This window comes from Lissotriton vulgaris, chromosome 7 (genome assembly GCF_964263255.1).
Source record: "Lissotriton vulgaris chromosome 7, aLisVul1.2, whole genome shotgun sequence".
NCBI lineage: Eukaryota > Metazoa > Chordata > Amphibia > Caudata > Salamandridae > Lissotriton > Lissotriton vulgaris.
In genome coordinates this window covers 1,195,524,291-1,195,549,473 of record NC_141695.1, presented here as the reverse complement: position 1 = coordinate 1,195,549,473, position 25,183 = coordinate 1,195,524,291, and the positions used below count along the sequence as shown (strand labels likewise).

The 25,183-nt window shown below is 48.4% G+C and overlaps 1 protein-coding gene across 1 annotated transcript in view; it reads right to left on the bottom strand.

Moving 5' to 3' along the window:
* Positions 1-25,183, bottom strand: part of TBC1D10B (TBC1 domain family member 10B) — a 401,631-nt gene that overhangs the window by 78,004 nt on the left and 298,444 nt on the right. The window contains exon 7 of the mRNA XM_086931687.1: positions 4,504-4,693. Within this exon, the coding sequence (XP_086787813.1) occupies positions 4,504-4,693 (190 nt within the window). The remainder of the gene's footprint in view (positions 1-4,503; positions 4,694-25,183) is intronic.

Here is a 25,183-nt window from a genome sequence, read left to right as displayed (position 1 = left end):
GATCAATAAATGTGCAGTGTCTAAATAGGATTTCTATTAACATGATGTGATGAACCAACTTAGATTCTGTATATTTGGGCCTGCTGGGCTAGAAAATTCCCCTTATACTTTTATTAAAATGACACAATAGTGTGTTTTATGCTCAATGACTATTTCTTTAACATTTCAATTACTCAAACAAACCTTCCTCAACTACGTAACATGGCCGTAAGGTAACTATGGGGCTCCATCACCTGTCTTTCTATCCTGAGGAAAGGTTCCTTATCAGTTGAGAAGACCAACTCACGAATTAGGCACCACAGTAATATTTTCGAAGTTTGGACAGAGCCATGCATCAGTTGTAGACCCCTTGGGTCTGCCTAAAGCTTTGGAGCAGATGAATTGAGACTGCAAAAAAAAATAGCATATCTAGGTATCATTATCATCTAGGGATTTAAAACAAAGTCCTCTGGCACACAGTAGGACAAGTTTTAGAGGTAATATAGGAATCACAGTGTGATCATATTGAACATGGGAGCCCGGCCTAAGAGACTGAGGGGTATGCCTTCTTCAGCAGCAGATGTCTTCCTGGAACCTGTCAAGCACACAGGAGATATAAATCCAAAATATCTAAAACCCTTTCGAATTATAACCGATGGGCATCAGAGTTCCCGACTAAGAGACTAGGCAAACAGGCAGTAAAGTACAGATTTATTATAGTTAATTCTAAAAACGCAGTATAACCCAAAGATCTTCAAGACGTGCAGCAGTCTTTCTATGATAGCCTTTGGTTCATTTGTATAGAGAAGGATATCAGGGTCCAGACGCACTTGGGGGCTTACCTTGCCCAACACCCAGGTCCCACGCAGCTCCAGCGCTCCCCTCCGCCGCCGCACACACAGACCAGCGGCCGCAGTGCGAGGGGGGCATTTCTTTGAACAAACTACACTACCCAGACGCCCTAGCGGCGGGACACGCCGCCGGACGGGAAGCCCGCGCCAGGAGGCGCTTGAAAAGGGACACCAGGAGCGGGGAGCGGGGGGTCCAGACGCACTTGGGGGCTTACCTTGCCCAACACCCAGGTCCCACGCAGCTCCAGCGCTCCCCTCCGCCGCCGCACACACAGACCAGCGGCCGCAGTGCGAGGGGGGCATTTCTTTGAACAAAGTACACTACCCAGACGCCCTAGCGGCGGGACACGCCGCCGGACGGGAAGCCCGCGCCAGGAGGCGCTTGAAAAGGGACACCAGGAGCGGGGAGCGGGGGGTCCAGACGCACTTGGGGGCTTACCTTGCCCAACACCCAGGTCCCACGCAGCTCCAGCGCTCCCCTCCGCCGCCGCACACACAGACCAGCGGCCGCAGTGCGAGGGGGGCATTTCTTTGAACAAACTACACTACCCAGACGCCCTAGCGGCGGGACACGCCGCCGGACGGGAAGCCCGCGCCAGGAGGCGCTTGAAAAGGGACACCAGGAGCGGGAAGCGGGGGGTCCAGACGCACTTGGGGGCTTACCTTGCCCAACACCCAGGTCCCACGCAGCTCCAGCGCTCCCCTCCGCCGCCGCACACACAGACCAGCGGCCGCAGTGCGAGGGGGGCATTTCTTTGAACAAACTACACTACCCAGACGCCCTAGCGGCGGGACACGCCGCCGGACGGGAAGCCCGCGCCAGGAGGCGCTTGAAAAGGGACACCAGCACCCGCATCGCGGGACCGCGCGCGGATCGGCGCCGGGCGAAGCCCGGGCAAAGGGCGGGCCCTCTGTGGCCCTCGGAGGCACAAGGAGGACGGGACGGGCCACCACTCTTGGCCCCATCATATGAGAAGGTACAGCCACTTATTCATCTTCTCAATCCCTACCGTTTTAACTATCTACATTGGTCCCCGGGATCCTGTCTTCCACCTACTATGTCCATCTGGGAAGAGCTGAACGCACTGTGCGGCACAAACTATATCCCGGATGCTTCTACCCCCCCCATTGTGACTAGAGTCACTGATCAAACAATTAGCACTCCCCAGGCTTCCACTCTTATTACCCTCTCTCCATCCAATAACTGCAGCCCCTTTTTACCTGGCCCCAACCCAGCCTCATCAACGTTGGATAAAGCTGAGACCCGACTAAATGACTTTGTATCCCCCCTACAATTGACTCTTTTGGCCCAAATCGAGCGACTATTATTCACTGCTCTATCTCCATTGATAGTAAAAATCAATGATTTGGGGGACAGGCTGTCCAGGATCGAAAAATCTGTAACAAGGTCAAATCCAATTCCTGGAAATGCTGTTATATCTACATGTTCTATCCCCGCTAACATCCAGGAAAGGTGTATCAACAATGCTCCTAGGATACCTCAAACCTGTGACTCCCCTGTTATACCATCCACTCTATCTGGTCGTAGTGATACTCTGAATCCTGAACATGCCCCACATAGAGTTCCTATTAACTCAGTAGAAAGAGGGCATCGCATTGATCTACCCCCTGAAGCCGCCCCATATGTCACCGTTCTTTCTGGGGTCCCGGCACTCAGCCCAGGCACACGTGAATCACACCAGGACCTACTGAATAAAGCCATTTATTGGCTCAATAACAATAGACCATTACCATCCGCGCTACATGGTGGGATACTGAGTGTCAGAAGGGTGGGGTGGCTTGGTCATCTGCCCAAAAATGTTTCGGGGGACTTGATTTTAATCAAATTCAAACGTAGGAACATTACCCCCTTTTTGCGATCTACCCAGCCCAAACTCGGAGATGGTTCCATCTGTATTTGGGACCTGCATGACTTTTACCCTGGTTCCCGAGTACCAAATCACTATAACACTTGATGAAAAAGGGGGATTCTGTGTATCTGGGGTTACTGACTTGCTTTGAATCCTTGATTTGTTAAACTATTTTAGTTGGGTTAAATGTATTCCCTTTTAATTATACAATGTTATGCTGAGTTATTTTTGTATTTATGTATTTGTTTTTGTTGCTTTTATGGTTTTACTCTCAAAAGCCGAATAAAGCTTATTTTGATTTGATTTGATATCATCAGCAAAAATGATTTCCTCCATCCTAAATGTGATTTAATCTGAGACTCAGAACAACAGTATTCCTCCTAACCAAGCAACCAGATAAACCTGACAAAGCTATTGAGGCATAAACCTGCACACCAAGTTTCTCTTCTAGAATTAAGAGACTCCAAAAAGTGGAGCGCGTTCCCTTTGGGAAGAGAGGTATGTTCCTGCTCCTCTTCCCTGAGTCATGATGGAAGTGGCATCTTTTGACCTGTGATAACACTCATAAGGATGTTTAAGTCTTTTCAATGTGAAGTGTAGACATGACCTCTGAAGAAAGCCAGTGTCTCTGTTGTGGCTGAACTCTTGAAGGAGAACTTTAACCAGCAGGAGAATTGGCTATAATCTTCTGTTGAGACAACCTTCAGCAAATCTGTGGGATCCAGAGAAGAAGAGATTCTATCCTCTTCAAGCTGAAGATAACCCAAGTGCTGCCAAAAAGAGTCTTGAGGGAATGAGTCTTCAAGGGATGGGGAGCCCCCCTCTCCAAAGTGGAAATGTCTGTGTACACTGGATCCTTTAAGTCAACCCTGAGTACTGAAAGGCTCTCAACATTGGAGCATGATTATACTTAGATGACAATCTGTCCCTTGATGTCAACCAGAATAAGAAGAGCCAGAGATGAGGAGTAGCTGCCGACCAACTTGCAGAAGTGGCAGAACGAGCAGCATGGAAGGAAAGGATGTTACAATGGTGGCGTCCGCATCTGAAGAGATGTATTTTGCTAGTGACAACCTGCATCCGATTTACTCTTAAGTAGCCCTGAGGCAGGCGCCTTCCCTGTCCCACAGCCTCCTACATTACATTTTCTGACAAATTCTACAGTCTTTAGTGGAGTGGTGTCAAGAAAACAGACCACACAGACATTGTAGACATCATTCTTTGACATGTTTCATCCATAGGCGCTGCATTTATAAAAAAAATGAAACAGCTGGCAGAGTGGCGGAAAAAAAAGGAGTGTGATACATCATCAAGGAAAGTAAGGGGAAAGGTAACATCCAAAGGTATTGTGAGGGACTCCACCCTCCAAAAATGGCTTAATTAGTGTTAGGGAACACAAGTTGAAAAAAACAAAACTGCCGGACACCTTTCTGGGCATGATGAGATGATGGAATCTTTAAGGAGTTTAAAAGGAACAGTGTCTAATTCCATTAAGTGTACACTTTGTATTATTAGGGCACCATTTTTTGCTTTTCTTTTGCTCCAAGGTTACATGGCTTTGGGTGACGTTTTCAGAGAAATGTTTTATTTACTCTATTTCAGCTCACTAATAAAAAAAAAAATCTGAATATGTTGCCTGGCCACGTTTACATCTTATCCAATTGGAAAATATACATTTTAGAAATGGTGTCCCAGAATCTTGCACTTTTTCGGAGACATTGCACCGTTTATGCATACAAGAGGGAAGGTAGGGTGAAGAAACATTTGTTTGGATGGATATCTAGTTATCAAGTGAGTCTTACCTTCGCAGAAGAACATGTCCCAGACACGCAGCACTGATGACCAGGGTAACGTGCGTGAGAAGATGCACATAAACCATTCAGTCATGTAGAGTATGGGATCAATCTTGTACTTCTTCAAGTGCCGGTATGCCATTGGTGATGCCCTGCGCAAGAGGGCAAAGAATATCTCCCCATCCAACTGAATTGCTTCCTGTGGAGACATGAGGAGGGGGGTCAGGTCTTTCTTTAACCTTCCAACAAGCATTGAGAATTACTAGCAGCCACTTCACTGTAGTCGCATACACTATCTTTGCATATTAGTTCTTAAGTTGTGCAAGTTACTTACTGTAGTGAGAATGATACTCCTAGACCTTCCTCCAGACAAATCCTCTAAGTAGGCTATAGTATCTCTCTTGTTATTACATTCTATTAACTCCTGCTCCCTATCCCTTCCTACTCCAGACTACTATGAAGATGGACAGACATTTTTGTTAGGGAGGAGGCAGCTAGTCTATAAGGATACAGCTGGACGCATAGTATTGTTTTCTATATTGTTTTTTTGGTGATTATTTAAGGGGGTGCAAAGAAAAGGGGGGGGGGCGCTGAGGGGAGGGGGGGGGGGACACATTTTCCCACCAATGCATTTTCCATGGACTTTTTAATCAGATGTAGCAACTAAAAACCTCAACGGGTTTACATGAAATGTGGTAGGAATATAGATTATGGCGTGGTAAAGGTGCTCTGATCTGAATTTGTTCACTTGTTTTTAAGTACTAAGGGACAAAAACCTATTGATATATCGAGCCACAATATATGGCCATCTATCTTGTATATTTGCACCATAGGATCATATTTACCAGGTAGTAGCCAAGGCCCCTCGTACCAGCTATACACCTCGTCACACAGGAACTCAATTCTATTGTGTATCCTGGTAAATATGGACCTATGGTGCAAATATACAAGATACATGTGTTTGAAGAAGTGATATTGATAAGTGACTGGTTGAACGTCCTTTTTAACAAACCTTCTTTGTGTTTAACAGTTACTGGGTGTACAGAACAAGGGTCCAGAAAGGTGGATTAAGACCCCATGCTCTGAAGAAATTGCCTCTACGACAAACAGGCAATGAAACATGTCGGCCCATCATTAAATGGTCTGCAAGCACGCATCTTGGTTTTACTTTGAATAGGCCCATGAATTCAGAATAAAGTGGTTTGGTGACGGTGTGGCTTATCTCAATTTTAACTTCACAGGGTTTATTTTTGTTGTCAGCAGATGCATATCTATTTTTCACCGGCTTTCTGGACACCAATGTGTATATATATTTATTATTTTTGCGAGATAGCGACAGATGATGAAAAACGTGAGCACAACTGGTGATAATTAACCAGTAAGCTCTGTTGGTGTTGCACATGTGAGGTGCTATCTCGTTTTTTCACAATTTTTTTCATACATTTTATGTACAATTTTGTGTCTTATATACACCTGTAGAAGTGGAGGGTATTTGTGTATAACACAGTGACTGTTAATTTGAAGGTCGTTTTTCATAATAAATGAAAAGACAGGGCTAGTATGAGAAGGGAAAATATCTTGGTAATATGAAGGATTGTTGCTGGGGTAGAAAATGAATTCCCACTCAGTCCGTGATTTACAAGCTTCAAGAGATTTAGAATATGGCAGCTTGACCGGTCACGAATGTCAGGAAATGTGATACGTTGCCAAAGGCTTATCGTAAGCTGCACTAGTAGCCAGTTTCTAGAGCAGTCCATTATAAGGCGCTTTGATTTCCCTGCAGACCCCATTATGAAACTGGCCAATGCTGCTTGTGTGTTTGCTTCCAAGTCTAAGTGATACCTTTCTTTTGGCTCTTCACTCCTATCTGTATAGTTTTAACAGCAAAATGCTTGAGAAACTTTCTTTACTGTCAAACTAGCTGGGTCGTTCAAAAGCAGCAAAACTTCGCTCTTGTGCATAAGAGGTTACCAATGCAAAAGCACTGCACAATGAAAACACTGTGCACTACTTGTTTTAGTGCTACAATGACAAATTGTTAACAATGTTGTTTGCCAGATGTCTCTTGTGCTCTATTAAAGAGATTCCATTTCTTTACCCAACACAAGTTAAATGTTATGGATAGTATAGACAGTTACGAACACCGATGAAAGAGAAAATGGTCATTCTCGTCAAATAAAGTTTGGAGAAATCCGTAACACATGTTCCAATTTATCATACACATTCCCCCTGCACGAGTTGAATACAACATTGATATTTTAGTGGATTCGACACTTTCTGTACTGAGGGCTTCAGAAAAGAATTGAAAGAATGTTTGTATTACAGCATTCGCTGGTGAGAAGCATGAATTTTGTTTCTCCTGGAGTGGCCTCTTTTCAGGCTATTGCCCGTCAGCCACACATTCTATGCGTGCTGGAGCTTGAATGAACACTAGTATGCTTTGCATGCCAGAACATAATTTATTGCAAAGTTATTTCAAGGCAACTCCCTTTTTGGCCAGCTATTTAGACCCAGTGACTTTCTGCATGGATGACGTTGTTATTTCATATAAAAAATGCTGAATGTGAGGAGCTAACAATATTTTTATTCCGGATAGTGCAGTTTCCTGGCTGAGTAATTGTTAGGCTGCAATACTACCAACAGACGAGCTTCTAGTATTCAACCACAGTAGGACTGGAAGATGCAATAGGAATCGAATCAATGACTTGACTGTCACATCCCAAAATGAGGGGTGTTAACCCACTAAGCTCAATATTTTGAGACCTGTTTATGTGTGCCGCCTCCATCAAGCACACGCTGTCACATGCCGATGAGCAGACTGAAAATGTACTTTGGATCAATAGTCAGGATGAAGCTCTTCCTGAAGCTGGTATTAAAAAATATTTAATGAGATCTCAATCATCCCACAAAAGGAATTTTCAGAGACTTGGCCAAAAGAGTGGTCGTCTTGAAACAACTCTGCGAAAACTGATGCTGTAGTGCTCGGCAACAGCACGTGTAGAAGCTGCTTTTTAGTGGTTAATCCTCTCATTTCCTTTTTAAATATCTCTGCATATAAACACTGTTGAAGCCAGTATCACACGTTTGTTGTAACATGATGCTAGGTTTGACCACATTATGGTTAAAATTCACAATTTAACATTGTTTTCTTGTACTGGCTCTAAGGATACCTTTGCCCCATTGATTTAAGGGTTAGCCCCGACTCCATTGCTTAAGCTATAACCTTTTAGCTCCCTTCTCTCCCCTCTCTACCCCTGGGAATATTCGGGTCTAGTTGAGCCCCTTCGTAGACTACCCTCCCAGTATTCGCCCATGGATTTCAGCTTTGTAACGTCACTTTCGCACTACAATCTTAAATAGCGATCAAGATTTCACCACACTACAGGTTGACTAACCGCAACTGGAACAGATTAAAGGCTCAGCCTCAATAACCTCTAAAGGACTGTAGTATTGTTGTTAGTTAATAGGTCATGGTTTGGAATTGAATAATTCAGTAGAATTAAGAATCAGTACAATGCCATAGTTATTTGCATTTAATTCTTTGCACTGGAATGTTGGATTCATTATATGCTTGTCAGTGGGCGTGCTTTCTGATTGCTGAGAGATTGTCTGAATAAAGAAGATACCAACAGTTCATATGCTTCCAGATTCTTTATCACTACAAGAATTTGGCGACGAGGATGGGATGAGTACTGCCGATAATGCAATTTTTTTTGCAAAATCAAAATGACGGGACGTACACTACGTCGTGCGGGATGGCTTTCGGCACAAACGTTCATTCAATCCTGCTGCGCTGTGACACTGACGCGGAAGCAGTGTCATAGAAGGATCCTCCAGGAAATCCGATGTGTGTGCGTACGAGTGCTCAACGTGCGTAGAATGATTGCACGAGAATGCGCCCGAGGCAACACGGCACGGAAGACTCGTGGAAAACAAATACGTTGGAATGGAAGGTACGTTGGGAAACAAAAAATGCGTTACCATACCGTTCGTGTTTTCTATGCCAAAAATTGTTACGTCGATTAAATGAAAAGCGGTTTTCTGTAGACAAAGGAAAGTAATCCTCTGGAAACATAGGAACACATTGGAACGAATGGAAGATTAATTTCTAGTCAATCTAACAGTAAACCTATTTTCTGTCTCTCTTTTGGTGGGGTTTCTTTGCAGGTTGCTGCCGATTCAGGTCCTCTGTACACAATTGTTGCTGAAAATTTTTGGACTAAGCATTTTGTTAATGTAATTGGTGATTATTTATCATCTCCTGACATATCTCCTGAAAGTTACACTGGTGAAAAGATTGATGTCATTGGTTTCAGAAAACTCAATTTTAGCTTTAAGGTAGACACGCTTTGTACAAATTATATGTAGCTAAAGATGGACCTTCTGTTTTAAGGTGGAAGGGCCAAAAGAAACTTACAATTATTCTTGATCCAAATAACCCTGAACAAGTTCTTGTTGCATGTGATGCTGAAGATACAAAAAATGGGTTCTCCATGAATTTCCAGAAGTGTTTAATGGCACTATAGGCAAATTGAAAGGTTTTTTCCCATTTGATAAGATTAAAACGCAATGCGTCACCCAAGATACGTAATATTCCCTTTATTGTTGGGGATGAAGTCAAGGCAGAACGACAAAAATGAATGAATGTGCGTATTATTATTTTTTTTAATCTCTTTATTCAAATAAGAAATGCGTTACTTACCTGTAACAGCAGTTATCCAGTATTGGTGTTTTTCATAAATTCACATGCCTGAATCATTGCCCCCGTCGCCGAGACGGGAGCCTCCGGTACATAAAAAAGTAATGTCCTATAGACATACATAGAGAAAATAGGCCTAAGGGCCTCCCCTTAGTAGCCTTTCTTCGTCCTTATGTAAAAAGGACCAAACTCTCACAGTTAGCCAATCAGCTCCGACCTCCCTCTAGAACCTTCCTGGGAGGAGCCTCAGTCCCTCAGATTTTCGTACGCACCCAGCCAGGTTGGCGTAATACTGACAGATAGGGATATGAGTCCTTCCAGGGGAGGAGGGAGGGTTGCATGTGAATCTATGAAAGACACCAATACTGGATAACTGCTGTTACAGGTAAGTAACGCATTTCTTATCCAGTATTTGGGTGTCTTTCATAGATTCACATGCCTGAATCAGAGTAGCTAGCAATTATATATGCACATTTGTGATGCAAGTTGCCCTGCAGTCATGTCAGACAATATACAGATCATCAATAACATGTGAAAAACAGCATAAGCAGAATCTTACAATCATAATGAATGTGCATACCTGGATGGTGGGATGTAGGAAGGCTCACCTCACTGAAAGAGATGGCGCAGCACCGCCTGGCCCACTGCCACATCCTTCTGAAGCTCGATATCCAGGCAGTAGTGCCTGGAGAAAGTGTGCGGAGACTTCCAGGTCGCCGCCCGGCATATGTCCAAGATTGGCACTCCAGCGAATAGCGCCGCTGACGTGGACATCGCCCTGGTGGAGTGAGCAGTAACACGATCAGTCAAAGGCCGTCCGGCCTGGTCGTGGCAGAATGCAATCGCCGAGGAGATCCATCTGGAGATGCTCTGTTTCGTAAGAGGCAGGCCCAATCTTGGGCTGCTGTATGCCACGAACAGCTGTGTAGACTTTCTGAGATCCTTGGTTTTATCCAAGTAGAACTTTAGGCATCGTTTGAGATCCAAAGAATGCAGCGCCCTTTCCGCCGCCGTGGAAGGATTCGCAAAGAAGGACTTAAGGACAATCGGTTCATTGAGATGAAAGTCCGAAGGCACCTTTGGTATAAATTTAGGGTTCGGTCGCAGCACCACCCTGTCTTGCCTGAATTGCATATATGGTTCCTGAGTGGACAATGCTTGTAGCTCGCTAACTCTCCTGGTCGATGTCAGAGCGAGCAAGAGCGCTGTTTTCCAAGAGATGTGTTTGATAGATGCCCGATGAATGGGTTCAAACGGATGTCTCATGAGTTGGTTGAGTACCAGATTCAGTTGCCAGGTCGGAGGAACCTTCTGAGGCCTCGGAAAGGATCTGTAGAGCCCCTTCAGGAATTGCTTGACCAGCCTACTTGACCACAGGGAAGGTCCTGTGAAGGTCCTAGTGAACCGAGAGATAGCTGCCAGGTGGACCTTAATGGATGCGTGTGCTAGTCCTGACTGTGCCAAGTGTAGGAGGTATGGCAATACCTGTTCAGGGGTGACATCAAGCGGCCGTAGGCCCTGGCCCGAACACCAAATGCAGAACCTTTTCCACTTGAGGGAGTAGGTTTTGTTCGTACTACCTGCCCTCGCTTTCGCCAGAACCTCTCTGCAGTCCTGCGGGATATCTAGGTCACAGAACTCTCTGTGCTCAGGAGCCAGGCCGATAACTTGAGCAAGTGGAGGCTCGGGTGCTGTACCTGTCCGTTGGACATCGTTATGAGGTTCGGGTGCTGCCTCAGGCGAATTGGAGGCCTGATGGAGAGGCGAAGCACATCCGAGAACCAGTGTTGTCTCGGCCAGAACGGAGCAATCAGGATCAGGGTGCAAGGCTCCGCTTTCATCTTCCTGAGGATCCTCTGGATCATCGGAAACGGAGGAAAAGCGTACGCAAACACGCTGAACCAACCGATGGAAAAAGCATTTCCCAGTGACCCCTGTTGGGGATGCCAGCTTGCGTAGCTTGGGCATTTGGCGTTCCCCTTGGTGGCGAACAGGTCGATTTTCGGGAACATAGTCCGCTTTGAGCGAGATTCCGTGCAACACCAGCCAGCTCCAGATTTTCTGCGATTCGCGTGAGAGAGAGAGCGACCGCGTTCCCCCCTGTTTGTTCAGATAGTGCATCGTCGTGGTGTTGTCTGTTTTGACGAGCACCGGGGAGTTCTGGATGCGTGGCAGGAAGGCTTGTAGGGCAAGGTAGACCGCCCTCAGCTCTAAAAGGTTTATATGGAGCAGTTTCTCCTGATCCTCCCACTTGCCGCTGATCCGAAGGTCCTGGAGAACAGCGCCCCAGCTCTCCAGGGAGGCATCCGTCGTGATTACCAGGGGCGCCGCCGGAAGGAGAAACGGCAAGCCTGTCGTTAGATTCTTTCGATGTCTCCACCATTGCAGACTTTTGGAAATTTTCGGCGTTATCCTTACAACGTCTTCGAACGAGCCAGTACTTTGAGTCCATTGTCTCGTGCGAGCTTCCTGTAAGGGGCGCATCCTGAGCCTGCAGTGAGGGATGAGGAGTATGCAGGAAGACATCATTCCGAGTAGGGAGGTGTAAGTCCGGACTTTGAGGCGTGTTTTTGCTGCCACAGCCGTGGCTAGGGACAATATCTTGCCCGTCCTTTCGTTCGAGGGGAAGGTCCTTGCGCACTCCGTGTCCAAGGTAGCCCCGAGGAAGGTAATCTTTGTCGCAGGAGTAATGCAGGACTTTTTGAGATTGAGGGTCAAACCCAGTTTCTGAAAAAGAGTGGTGCAGGCGTTGGAGGATTCGGCTGCGCCTTCGGGAGAGGGTGCCTTTACCAGCCAGTCGTCCAGGTAGGGGAAGACTTGGTGACCCAGCTGACGTAGAAAAGCCGCCACCGGTGCAAGGCACTTCGTGAAAATCCGCGGCGCGGATTTGAGGCCGAACAGTAGGACTTTGAACTGATAATGTCGGCCTGCCACCTCGAACCTCAGGAACTTTCTGTGACGCTTGAGGATGGGGATGTGGTAGTAGGCGTCCTGGAGATCCAAGGAAGTCATGAAATCTCCCTTTTCCAGTGCGCCTAGGATTTCCTGGATTGTCACCATCCTGAACGATTGGCTCCGTAGGAAGGTGTTGAGCGCCCGGAGGTCCAAGATGGGCCTCCACTTGTCTTCCTTCTGTCGCACAAGGAAGAAGTGGGATTAAAATCCCTTCCCCTTTAAGGATGCAGGAACCCGTTCGATCGCTCCTTTGTGTAGCATGACAGACAGTTCTTGGAGAAGGAGGCGTAGGTGCTTTTGCGCCCGTCTCTGGGGAGGTGTATTGGGAGGGATGTTGGTGAATTCGAGAGAATGTCCGAATCGTATCATTTGCAGGACCCACCGGTCCGTGGTAATTTGGTGCCAATTGGTGAGGAAATGGGTCAATTTTCCTCCAATTTGAAAGGATGGAGATGGTTGTAGGACTGGCTGGAGTAAGCGGTCACTGGCGGCCGCCAGTGCCCTTCTTGGGATTTTTGCCTCTGAAGGTAGATCTGCCATAAGAAGATTGTCGACCTTGTTGCTGCCTGTGCTGGAATTGATTTCTGTTATTGTACGAATAAGAGGACCTGTTCTGATAGGAACCCCTATAGGAGGACTGACCTCTGGAGCGGCCGCCTCGAAAGGACTGGTTTCGTGACTGCAAGGTGCCCAGTGCCCTGGCGGTATCGGTGCCCTTCTTTATGGCCTGCAGTGCCTCATCGATTTTATCTCCAAAAAGATGCTGGCCGTCGAAGGGCATGTCCAGCACCTTCGATTGAACCTCCTGGCGGAAAGATGTAGCTTTTAGCCAGCCTTGACGGCGCAGAACAGCAGCTCCAGCAAGCTGCCGGAAACCAGTCATGGCTGCATCAATAGCACAGTAGATTATCTACGCAGCGGAATTCTGACCTTCCACAAGGACAGCCTTGACTTCGCTCTGGACCGCGTCGGGCAGTTCTTGTACGTAAGGGGCTATGTCCTCCCAGAGTTGGCGATTGTAGCGCCCCAGCAGGGCAATGGAGTTGGCCACCTTGATGGTCATGGCTGACGTAGTCGTGAACCTTTTTCCTATCGTGTCCAGTCTCCTGCTTTCCTTGTCAGGAGGCGCGGACAGCGGGGAGGACGAGTTGCGGGAGTGTTTCTGGGCCGCCTGAGTAACCACCGAATCCGGTTTAGGGTGGCCGTTTAGGCAAGCCGCCGCCGTAAGTGGGGCTTTATATTTCTTGTCCAGGCGTGGCACCACCGCGGGCACAGAAGCGGGCGTTAGCATCAATTTCTTGCCTTGCTCCCATAGAAACTCTATAATCGGAATAGATTTAGCCGACTTCTGGCTCTGCTCTTTGAAGTCATGCAAAAAGCATTCCGTTTCAGTCGATTCCACGACCATATGAAATCTCTTAGCCGCCCTGTCCACCAGTTTGTGGAAGCCGCCAATGTCCATAGGCACCGAGTCCGCTTGGCGTGGGTGCGGTGAAGCTGGAGACGACGACGCTGGGGAGGACGCTACATATTCATCTTCGTCATGCTGGTCCGAGTGGACGTCTTGGACCTCTCCTTCCTCCAATTCTTCCTCCTCCTCCTCATCTTCTGAGGATTCCTCCGCCTGAGGTTGGACCTTGTCACGGGGTCTCACCACCTGAGGTCGGACCCGTTCGCGGTTGTTTTGAGCGGGAGGGTGATTTGGGGCGGACGCCGGGGTATGTGTGACAGGTGTCTGAATCCCACTGTCCGCATCTGGGAAGCGTTGTTTGTAATCTTGCACAAGGTACCGCAGGTCATTGACAAGAGTCGCCGGCAGGCATATCATCGGGGTGACCTCCGTGCGGACACTAGTGTGGACGGAGTGTTCTTGATAAGTGAACTCCTCATGCTCCTCATCAGTACTTTGGCATTTGACGTTAAGGTCCGAGATCGAGGTAGCGGGACCTGGCTGGTCCTCCTCTTCAGACTCCTCACTTTGGAAGATTTCCTGAGGTGGCTGCATTTCCACTCTGCTCGGAGACTTTGATTCCGGGGTAATCTGCACCCTGGTAGTTTTGCCAGACGTGGACTGCAATCCTGCTGCCGTCGAGGGAGCCGTTGACGGTGTTAACGAGAGGGCCGACACTTCGACCAGCTTGGATTTCTTCCAGGGCGCCGTCAGCGCCATCTCCGTCGACGATTCGCCCGTGGACGGAGCATTCGTCGTCGCTGGCGACGATTCTGTCGTCGAAGATGACCTGACCGAGGGCGGGGTAGTTGACGGCACCTTTATCGTGGGCGACGATTTCTACGTTGATGTTGTCGTTGTCGATGCACACGTCGACGGTGAGCCCGTTATCGGTGCCTTCGTCGACATTGCCGTTGTAACCGGCGTCTTCGTCGTCGACTCTTTCGTCGACGTCTTCGTGTTCGAGCCTCCCGTCGACGTCTTCTTTGTCGACGGTGGGTTCTTCGGCAGCGACTTTGACGACGATGGGCTCGTCAACGCTGACGTCGTCGGCGGGGACTCCGTCGTCGACAAGGCCTTCGTCTTTGACGATGGTTTCAGTAGAATGATAGAGGAAACAGGTCTACCTGAGGACGAGGATGTAGTCGTTGTAGCCGTCGCTGAAGGCGACGACGCTGACGTCGTCGACACGGTGGTCGCGACCGAGGTAGTCCTCTGGGCATGTCTGGTGGTTGACGGAGCAGGCTTTTTAAAAGTTTGATTGTCTCGAACAGACACTGAAGATGTCGTAGATCTTGCCTCTGAAGACTTCTTGTGTGCCTTCTTAGGAGGAGTGTCTGTGTGGCCAGGGGAAGTTACCCTGGGCCTCTTTTTAGAGACTTGTGAGGACTTGGAAACACTGCCTTCGGAAGATTCCAGAGTGTCTCTGTCCTTAAGCCTGTCGAGCCATACGAGAAGGCGAGCTTCTCTGTCCTTCACAGTCTTTTTAGGCAAGGCCCTACATACCCTGCATTTGTCCGAGACGTGGTCAGGGTACAGGCAATATAAGCACAGATCGTGCTTATCATCCGCATGGATCCGTTTCTTTCCACATGAAGAGCAGGCCTTGAAAAGGGCTTTCTTCTGTGATTCCGACATTGAAGAGGTCTTTTTCTGCGATTCCGACATGGAATAAGGCAGTGGAAGGGAAACACGTACTGTAAGAACAGTGTAGTGAAGCAGTCTATTGAAGATTTGAGATCGAAGAAGCACTTTCAAAGAAAGTTAGATGATTTTGAAGGAAACCTGAGAGCTCAGGCTGGAGACTCCCTAGCACAACGTGCGGTAGAAAATCTGAGGGACTGAGGCTCCTCCCAGGAAGGTTCTAGAGGGAGGTCGGAGCTGATTGGCTAACTGTGAGAGTTTGGTCCTTTTTACATAAGGACGAAGAAAGGCTACTAAGGGGAGGCCCTTAGGCCTATTTTCTCTATGTATGTCTATAGGACATTACTTTTTTATGTACCGGAGGCTCCCGTCTCGGCGACGGGGGGAATGATTCAGGCATGTGAATCTATGAAAGACACCCAAATACTGGATAACAGGCTCCATAACTTTGCACATCAGTTAGCAACGGAAATTCATTGACAATCAATAATCCAACCACCCACAGCTGCACTAAGAAATGATTAGGCCCACCCACCACGACAGTCCCTCCCACCAACCACTGACAAAGCCCCAGTGGATCCTCCCGTTGACCTAGCTATGCCCACATATTATATTCACCACCCCCACTCCCCAGCAAGGCAATGCAGCGCCCCCCCATAGTACAGCAACAACCCAAGGAATCTAAGACAGGGCAGGCGCCGCAGGCCCGCAATGTTAAGTGCACAGACCTAGTGTAAGAAGTTCCACGTTGATCCCCCCTCAAGTCGGCTCTTCAGGCGTCTGTGAATCCATCCATTCCCCTCTATACCGCCGCCAAGCCGCCCATATGTGATCCCATTTTTTGGGGCAGCCTCGACTTTTGTAAATCACCTTTTCTGCCCGCTGGCACCAATCCAGATCTCGTTCCCATTCCTCCACCGTCGGTACCAGATCACTGCCCCATAACCTTGCGATGTTTCTCTTGGCTACCATACTCGCCAAGGCCAACCACACCGTATCCCATTTCGGCCAGGTAATGTCACTGGTAACTGGCCGCTCCCACCACCTCCAACATGATGTCCGCCAACCTGGCCCAGTATGCCCTGATCCTAGCGCAGTCCCACAATATATGGAAGAAGGTCCCTTCCTCCCCGCACCCTCGTAGACAAAAGAGTGAATCTACATAACCAATGAGGTACTGCGTCCTGCGTGGGGTGTATGATCTATGCAGGATGCATAGTTGGACCAGTCGAAACTTAGCCCGAATCGCCACTTCCCGGGGGCACTGTATGGCCTCCCCCCAATCATCATCATCCAATAGTCCCAGATCTGACTCCCACTTTTCCCGCAGGGGCCCCAGCAAGTCCGGAATGTTATTAATAAGTTTTCTATATGTGAGGGAGATCGCTCTGTCAATCATGGGGTCCAGAAGTAATCTATCCTCCAGCGGGGCATATTCAGGTAACTTCTCCCCAGGAGTCAGGTGTCTGTGTAGGGCGAACTTGAGCTGGTGGTAGTGTAAAAACTCCCAATTTTCCATCTGATATTCAGCCTGTAAGTCTGCAAAGCGCACCATCTCTCCCCGTTTCCAAATGTCCCCTCACACCTCAATGCCAATAAGGCTCCACCGATGCAGAGCCTGCAACTTCACAACTGCCGGTAAGAAGGTCCCGGCCCACAAAGGAGTCCGTTCCGTCAGTTTTGCCTCCCAGCCGAGCAGTTTTGTCGCTCCTTTCAATACTCCGACCACCGCTGCAGTTTGGGGAGGTAGAGGTCGGCCACGCCTACCCCTAGTATATAGGGCGTCCAAGTATGTACCACTTCCAAAGGCTAGTCTATCTACCCTGTAAGCTGGTTCTTCCAACGGGGCAAACACCCATCCATTCAGGTTAATTAATTGCATCGCCCAGTAATATAGACGGATATCCAGCACCGCCAATCCACCCTCATATGGCCCCCGTTGGAGTTTCTTAAGAGCTATTCTAGGGCATCCACCACTCCACAGCAGGGAACGCTGTTCTGAATCGATCGTTCTAAAAATCTGATCCGGGACCAGGAAGGGTGAACGCTGCAAAGCATAGATCAGGCGGGGGAGGGCCATCATTTTAAATAAAACGGCACGCCCCATCAGAGAGAGCGGTAAAGACCTCCAATGCTCCACGTCTCAGCGAAGTCGATCTAGTTGCGTCAACACATTCAGGCGCAAGAACTCCGAGTCGGACTGTGTGATCCAGATTCCTAAGTATTTGAAGACTTCCTTCCAGGCCAGGCCCCGGCAGTCTGCCGATAACTGTGGCTGCGGCCCCACTAGTACATACCCCAGAGACTTATCCCAATTTATACAGTACCCAGAGTAGGCACCGAACTCGCTCATAATCTCCATTAGTCTCGGAATGGAGGCGGCCGGCCTCTGAACATACAGGAGGATGTCATTGGCGTATAATGAGATGCGCTCCTCCCAGATCGATACCCCACACCAAGGGGTCCACCCGAATCCAGTGCGCCAACGGTTCCAGCGCTAGTGCAAACAAAGTGGGTGAAAGGGGGTAACCCTGACGCGTGCCCCGGCTCAGACGGAACTCCCTTGATAATACTCCATTCACCTGGACTGTTGCGAGCGGTTCAGTATACAGCAGCCGTACCCATGCTCGAAAGTGGTCCCCAAAGCCCATTTTTTCCAAGACTGCGTAGAGATACTGCCATTCTATACTGTCAAAAGCCATATGGGCATCAAGAGACAACAGGGCCGCCGGTACCCCAGGCCTCGCAGACACCTACTGTAGTATTCCAAATAGACGCCTTAGATTTAACCGCGTGCTCCTGTGGGGCATGAAGCCCAATTGGTCCAGGTGGATCAATGACTGGATAACTGCCCCCAATCTCGTGGCCAGAATTTTACCAAGTACCTTTGTTTCAAAATTAAGCAACGAGATGGGCCTATAGGAACTGCACATCTCCTGTGATTTGCCTGCTTTATGTATTACAATGATTGTTGCCGATCGTAGGTCCTTGGGAAGTATCCCTGACTGTTTGGCTTCATTAAACATATTGAGCATGTGGGGCGCTAGTCGGCCCGATGCACACCTGAATGCTTCAGCCGGAAAGCCATTGGGTCCCGGCGCCTTCCCCGCCTGCCTGTCTCCCATGGCGTTCTCCACTTCCTGAACCGTTATTGTTGCCTCTAGGATGTCACGATCTACCTGCTCTAGAGCAGGCAGATGCAGAGGGGCCAGAAAGTCTCTGCATTCCTGCTCTCGCCTAGCAGTGTGTGACCTACAGATTGTCTCATAGTAGCGTGCGAATTCCGCCGCAATCTCCATGCCCGTGGTTTGCACAGATCCGTCCGACCGTTTAATCCCCGGGACCCAGTTCCGATCCCGATCCCGTTTTTCCAGCCAAGCGATCATTTTATTGGCCTTATCCCCAAGGTCATACACTCGCCGTTGGATTGCTAGGGTATGAGATCGCGCCTGGTCAGTAAGCACATCTCTTTCTCCAGGAGCTGCTGCCTATGTCGCCCATCCCGATCTGCTCAGGAGACCCACCCCCTACGTCCCCTAGGGCCTGCAAATCTTGTTCAAGTTTATCAATTTGCGCAAGTTTGTCTTTGCGGCGTTTTCCTACCTCTGCCTGTACGAAGTCTCTGGACACAGTCTTGTACAGCCTCCCATACTATACCAGAAGAGCTGACAGAGCCCACGTTATCAGCGAAGTATTGGTCTACCCGTTCCCTGAATACTTCCTGACTTTCCTGATCCTTAAATAAAAACGTATCCAGTTTAGAAGGGCTAGTCCAGTCCCGGTCCTGACCTCGGAGATGTACCTCAACTGGGGAGTGGTCAGATATCCCCCTGGCCCAATGGCACCCTCCCTGGAACAGACACATGCTTCCCACCTGTGTGAAGATATGGTCAATCCTAGACCCTGAACCATGGGCCGCCGATATGTGTGTGTACTGTCGAACCATGGGATTATGTGCCCTCCAGAGATCCACCAGACCCATAGCATGTACAAAGTCCCGGAAGTGACAAGTCCCTCCCCTGGCTGGCTGCACCTGTGACCTGTCTAAGTCCCCCCTAGGATCAAGATCCCCGGTGTCATGTCCAGGAGTAGCCTCCCGATATCAAGGAGGGTGGTGCGGTGTAGCTTAGGCGGGATGTACAGCGAACAGAGATTGACAGTCTTGCCTTCCCACTGAACTGTTAGTGCCGCGTAGCGCCCTAATGGGTCCAACCATTGTCTCCAGAGTGTCAATGTTAAGTAGTTCCTAATGAGTATCCCTACCCCCCTTGAGCCTGTGGTAAACCCAGCATGTGCCCGCATTGTATAGCCAAACTTATTTAGGGCCTTGCAATGGTTACCAAGTAGGTGCGTTTCCTGGAGCAGGACAATACCTGGTGCGTGCCTATGTAAGTACTGGAGTACCATGGTGCGCTTTATCTTGTTTTGCAGGCCGTTAATGTTCCATGATAAAATGCTAATGTGTCGAGCGTGTGGTGTGTGCATTATAGATAACTAGAACAAACATCCTAAGAGGGGAATGCCTTCCCACCCCTCCCCCCACTCCCCGCTTGCCCACCAAAAGTGCCTCTGGAGCCAACACAAATGCATCACAAACGAAACATAAGGAAATAAACACGTCCATAACCTTCGCCCCCCAACCCCTAGAACGGTCCCCCCCACCCCGCTACCCTAGCCAACATGGCCAGACATCCCGCAACAAGCAGAGAACATGTAGCCCTTCAAACGAAAAACCAAGGGGTGAGTGCTGCTACCCAGTCCCGCAACTTGAGGGCCCTCCCCGGCCCCACATTGTAATATATTACTGGCCACATTCTGTCCCATTTGTCCCGGAACGGTGCCGTTGCTAAAAGATCATCCTCAGTCTTCTCATTCAGGAATCCCGGACCACCTCCCCTCTTCCCAGATAGTGCCAGGCAGATCATCGTTAACATCCCCATCCCGGAAGGGCCCTCCCTCCGGCTGACCCCCCTCCCGGACAGCGTCCACACCACTTCTGGAATACAGTCAATGCAGACACAAAAAAAGAGTTTCAATATACATCACTTGCACTCAAGACATCTTCTGCGCTGCATACCAAGCCTGGCAACGTCACCCCACGTCTGGCGAGGCCAACAGGCTCCGCGTCAGATTCCTGCGTGGGGGCAAAGGAAGTCCCCACAGCTGACGTCCACTTCCCGGAGAATCAGCCGAGGAAGTCATAGAAGGCGGTGCCGTGTTCCTCTAGCCGCCCCCCGATCCGGAGCCCGTCGTGCCCAAGCGTTCCTCCAGCTAAGAATGTACGTCCTCCGGGGAGGTGAAGAACAGGGATTTGCCATCTATTAAAAGCTTGAGTTTTGCTGGAAAAAACATCATATATTTGATGCCCTTCTCTCGGAGCACTTAGTTAACACCATCAAAGGAGCAGCGCTCCTTCTGCACCTTCATCATGAAGTCTGGGAAGAGCCTGATGGCGGCATTATCCAGTCGCAGATCTCCATGCTGGCGGGCTGCCTGCAAAATGGCGTCCCGATCTCTATAGTTCAGGATCCGTACAATTATTGTCCGCGGCGGGGCCCCTGGACGCGGAGGGGGGATCGTTCAATTGCGAAGAACTTCGAGAGGCGTTTGGGCTTCAGATGGTTAAGGATGAGATCCTCTAGAAACAGGTCCACGCTCGGCCCCTCCTTCTCCAGCACCCCCACCACACGTATGTTGTTGCGGCGGGCTCTCCCTTCCTGGTCCTCCAGCCGGGCCGCCACCACCTTCTGCTGATGCGAAAGTCGCTGCACCTGCTGCTGTAATTCTTTGGTGGCACTGCAGAGTTCTGCAATGTCTGCCTCATTTTGGGTGGCTTTCTCCGATGTTTTATTTAAATCCGCCCTCAGTAGTGTCAGTTCGATGGATACCTTGCATATCTTGGATTCCAATGTGGTTCCCATCGTTTGTATGGCCTGCATGATCGACGTTAACGACGGCTCTTGAACGCCTGCCAGGGCTCCAGCCTGCGCATCTCCTCCACCTCTCAAAGCAGCTGTATAATTGCCCATGGTGTTGGTCTGGGTCATCGTAAACTTCTTGGGCCTCATGTCAGCAGGCGCTGGGACCACCCGCCGGGAAGGGGGGGCCTCCACGAGACCGCGGTGGGACCCACCGGGCCCAACCTCGAGCGGTGATTCTGCGCTCCCGTAGGGTCTCACACAGGCCCAACAACTAATCCCAAAGGCAGTCCACCGGTCAACTCCATCTTCCTCCCCGGCGACTGCCCCTCCAGCGAAATCTCCACGTGGGCGCCTCTCGCCAGTCCCTATCGCCCAAGGATCTCTCCCCGCAGCTCAGTGGATATGGGGCGCTGCCACCATGCCCCTCGTGCATGCTATGACCCCCTGCGGCCACTTTCTGCCAGCGTCCACGTAGCTCCTGTGATGTCGGGGCTCCGTCCACAACTTACCAGGCGCCCTTTCACCCTCCAATCTGCTCCTGACCACTCAGCCATCGACCTCGACAGCTGCTAGAGTGCACCCCTGTGCAGGGCCCTCTATCCGTTCTGGCCCGTTGCCCAGTTCAATTGCCAGCCGCCATCTCCACACAGCAGGGGGCCAGGAGGTCTGTGAAGAGGGCCGCGCCGCCCTCCACCTTCAAAGGGCAGCGTCGCCTTGCCCAAGTCAACCACGGATTTCGGCCGGTCCTCCGGGTCCCAGTCAGTGCCAGCTGCTCCTTTATTGCTGCCCCCAGTGCCCCAGGGGTCCCGCGTCTCTCCTGCCAATGGGGGAGGGGGGGGGGGGAAGAGGGCACTCCCCCTCCGGTGCCACCTGCGCTGGTCTAGGTGTCTGCCGTCCGCCGCCCAGCCCGCCGCTCACCTGGCGCCCACCGCCGGGATTGCTCAGCTTCCGCCGGCTTGTGTCCGACTCCCGCACCTCCGCTGAGTAGGCCGCTGCAGGCCCCAAACTGCCGGCGGTCACCACGGCACTCAAACGCCGCTGGGAGAGTCCGGAGAAAGGGCTCCCGAAACTGGATCCTTTGCTGTCCACGAACCCGGCCTCAAGGAGAGTGAGGCTCAAGGATAATTGGCGGATGTCGGGGGCCGATGTTAGTTCCCCACGGGAGCCACGTTAGAGTGCGGCCATCTTAGGTGCAGCTCGGCCACGCCTCTTGGATGTGCGTATTATTGAACCAATAGAAGCATCTAAATGGGTTTCGCCCTTAGTTGTAGCCAGACGTGCCAATGGCAAGGTTTGTTTATGTGTAAATCTTAGAGGTTTCAATGAAAATATTGTGGTGGACCAATTTCCTTTGCCCCGCATAGATGAAATGTTAATGCTAACCAGAGATGCTAAATGGTTTTCTACTTAAGATCTTTCTAGCACATACCAATTGTCCTCAACAAATAAAATCAAACACTTAACTTTTTGTACACCTTTTAGTTGTCACCATTTAAGACGAATGCCTTTTGGACTTGCGTCTGCAGCAGCCGTTTTCAAAAGGTTAATGTTTGAGCTTTTTGGTAACATAAAAGAAGTCACCGTCTTTCAAGATGACATTCTAATTATGGGTAAATCACGACAACATCATGAAGAAGTTTTTAAGAAAAGTTTTATCCATCCTATCTCTGAAAGGTCTTACTGCTAAAACGAGCAAATGCAAGTTTGCTGAAAATAAGGTTACATATCTCGGACACAAATTCACTGAACAGTGCATTAAACCTAAACAAAAATTAGTTGAAGCCATCAGTCAACCATCAGTCAAGCTACCCCATTTTCTAATAAAGAGGAATTACGCTCATTTTAGTCTTAGCAGAATGTAATTCTAAGTTAGTTGAATTTTTTTCAGAACGCACTCATGAAATGCGTTCTTTATCAAAAAACGAAAACAAATTTGACTAGTCTTTAGATTGTCAATGTGCCTTTGATGATATTAAGCGTGCCATCTGCAAAGCTCCTAAACTACAAGCCTTCAATCCTACTGCTTCCAATTTTCTCACCACAGATGCTAGTGGCAAAGGTTTAGGCAGCATTCTTTCCCAAATAGATGAGGGAGGTTCAGTCATCGTTATTGCTTTTGCATCCAGGACACTGTCTCCCACTGAACAGAAATACTCTGTTATCGAAGGGGGAAATACTAGCCTGTGCTTGGGGTTTGTAGCACTTTCACAAATTTTTGTGGGGAAGGGAATTTACTGTATGCACTGACCATAAACCACTGACAAAATTACTTACCTCAGATGGATTGTCCAGAGCATCTGCTAGGATCCCCAGGCTATCCATGCGTCTACAAGATTTAATCTATGATGTGCAATATGTCTCAGGAAAGAAAAATGTAACTGCTGACTTTCTTAGCAGATTATCTTTACCTCTCAGAGAAATTGATTATAATCCCTGGAATGACTTTTGTGTTGCTAGCATTTTCTCTACTAATGAAACTAAAGGGTTACATGAATCAGAGTGGGAACAAGCTGAGAACTTGATGATATCCTCAAATCTGTAAGAATTAAAGTACAACAGTATTGGGGTCCAGTCAAATCTGATCTGCTTGGTGAGATGAAAGCTTTTTTGGGAGCTTTGAAATGAATTGGGTGTTGATGGAATGTACATTGTTAGAGGAGACTACATGGTTCCACCTATCTCCTTAAGAAATAAGAGCATTTCCCTTTGCCATGAAGGACATAATGGTATTACTCGCACTAAGAAAAATGTCAAGTCTCTATATTGGCAGCCTAAAGTGGACTTAGAAACTGAAAGATTTGTAAGATAATGTATTGATTGCGAGTTTGCGGATAAATCACAAAAAACACGTAACCCTCCTTAAAGCTCTTAAGGTTGCCCCTCTCTTCCATGGTATGATTTAGCATTAGATATTATTGGTCCCATTGTGTGGAGTGATGGTTCAACCAAATATATTCTTGTACTTGTTGATCTTTTTTCTAAATGGTTTGAAATCCAAGTGGTTGATAAAGCAAACACCACTGCTGTTATTGACTTCTTAGGCAGTGTTTTTATATGTGAAGGTTTTCCCAAAAACATTCTCACTGACAATGGTGTGCAATTTAAGTTGGTTGAGATTAAATAATTTTTGGATATTGCTGGCATTTCACAAACATTTTCTGCACTTTATCACCCCAGGGGCAATGGTGCCACTGAGAGGGTCAACCGAGTTGTAAAATTTGGAGCATGAACTTATGAAAATTCTTAGGACTTACAGAGTCACTAGTCATGATTCCATTGGAGAGACCCCTTTTGGGGTCATGAGAGGTCGCATTCCACATTCTAAAGTCAATCCAGGATGGATGTACAGAAGCAAACAAATTATGTGGGATGCTGAGAAAATTAAAAACGTCTCAACGCAAAAATAAGGAGTATTTTGACAAAAAACATGGTACCAGGGATGTCCATTTGTCCATTGGACAATGGGTTCGAGTTAAATCTAACAAGGTGTCTAAGGGTCAAAGCAGGTTTGGTCCTCCAGTTCAAATTGTGAAACTTATGAAAAATACTGTCAAGCTATCTGATGGGAGTATACGTCATTTATCTTTAGTCAAAAATGATTTTACACCTAGTGATCCTAATAAATGTGTGTCTTCTCGCAACTATTGGTGGATCAATATTTTCCCTGAATGTTCTTCTTTGAATGTTATGTCTAATTTTTGTGTTGAGTGAGGATGGTCCCTCTGCTGTAGATCTTCCACCTGTGGTTTCCACTGAGAGCTTTTCTCAAACTGAAACCTCCTCTGAACTTTGTCTAGACAATGTTCCACAACATTCCCATGAATTAAAGGTTAATACCTTTGGTAGAAACATTGTTAGACCAAAACGTTTTGATGATTATGTTTGTAAACCTTAATTTTTTTTGTTTTATTGAAAGAAGGAGGATGTGTAGTATTGTGGTTAATTAGTATGTCATGTTTTGGAATTGCATGATTCAGTAGAATTAAGAATCAGTACAAATCTATAGTTCTTAGTATTTAA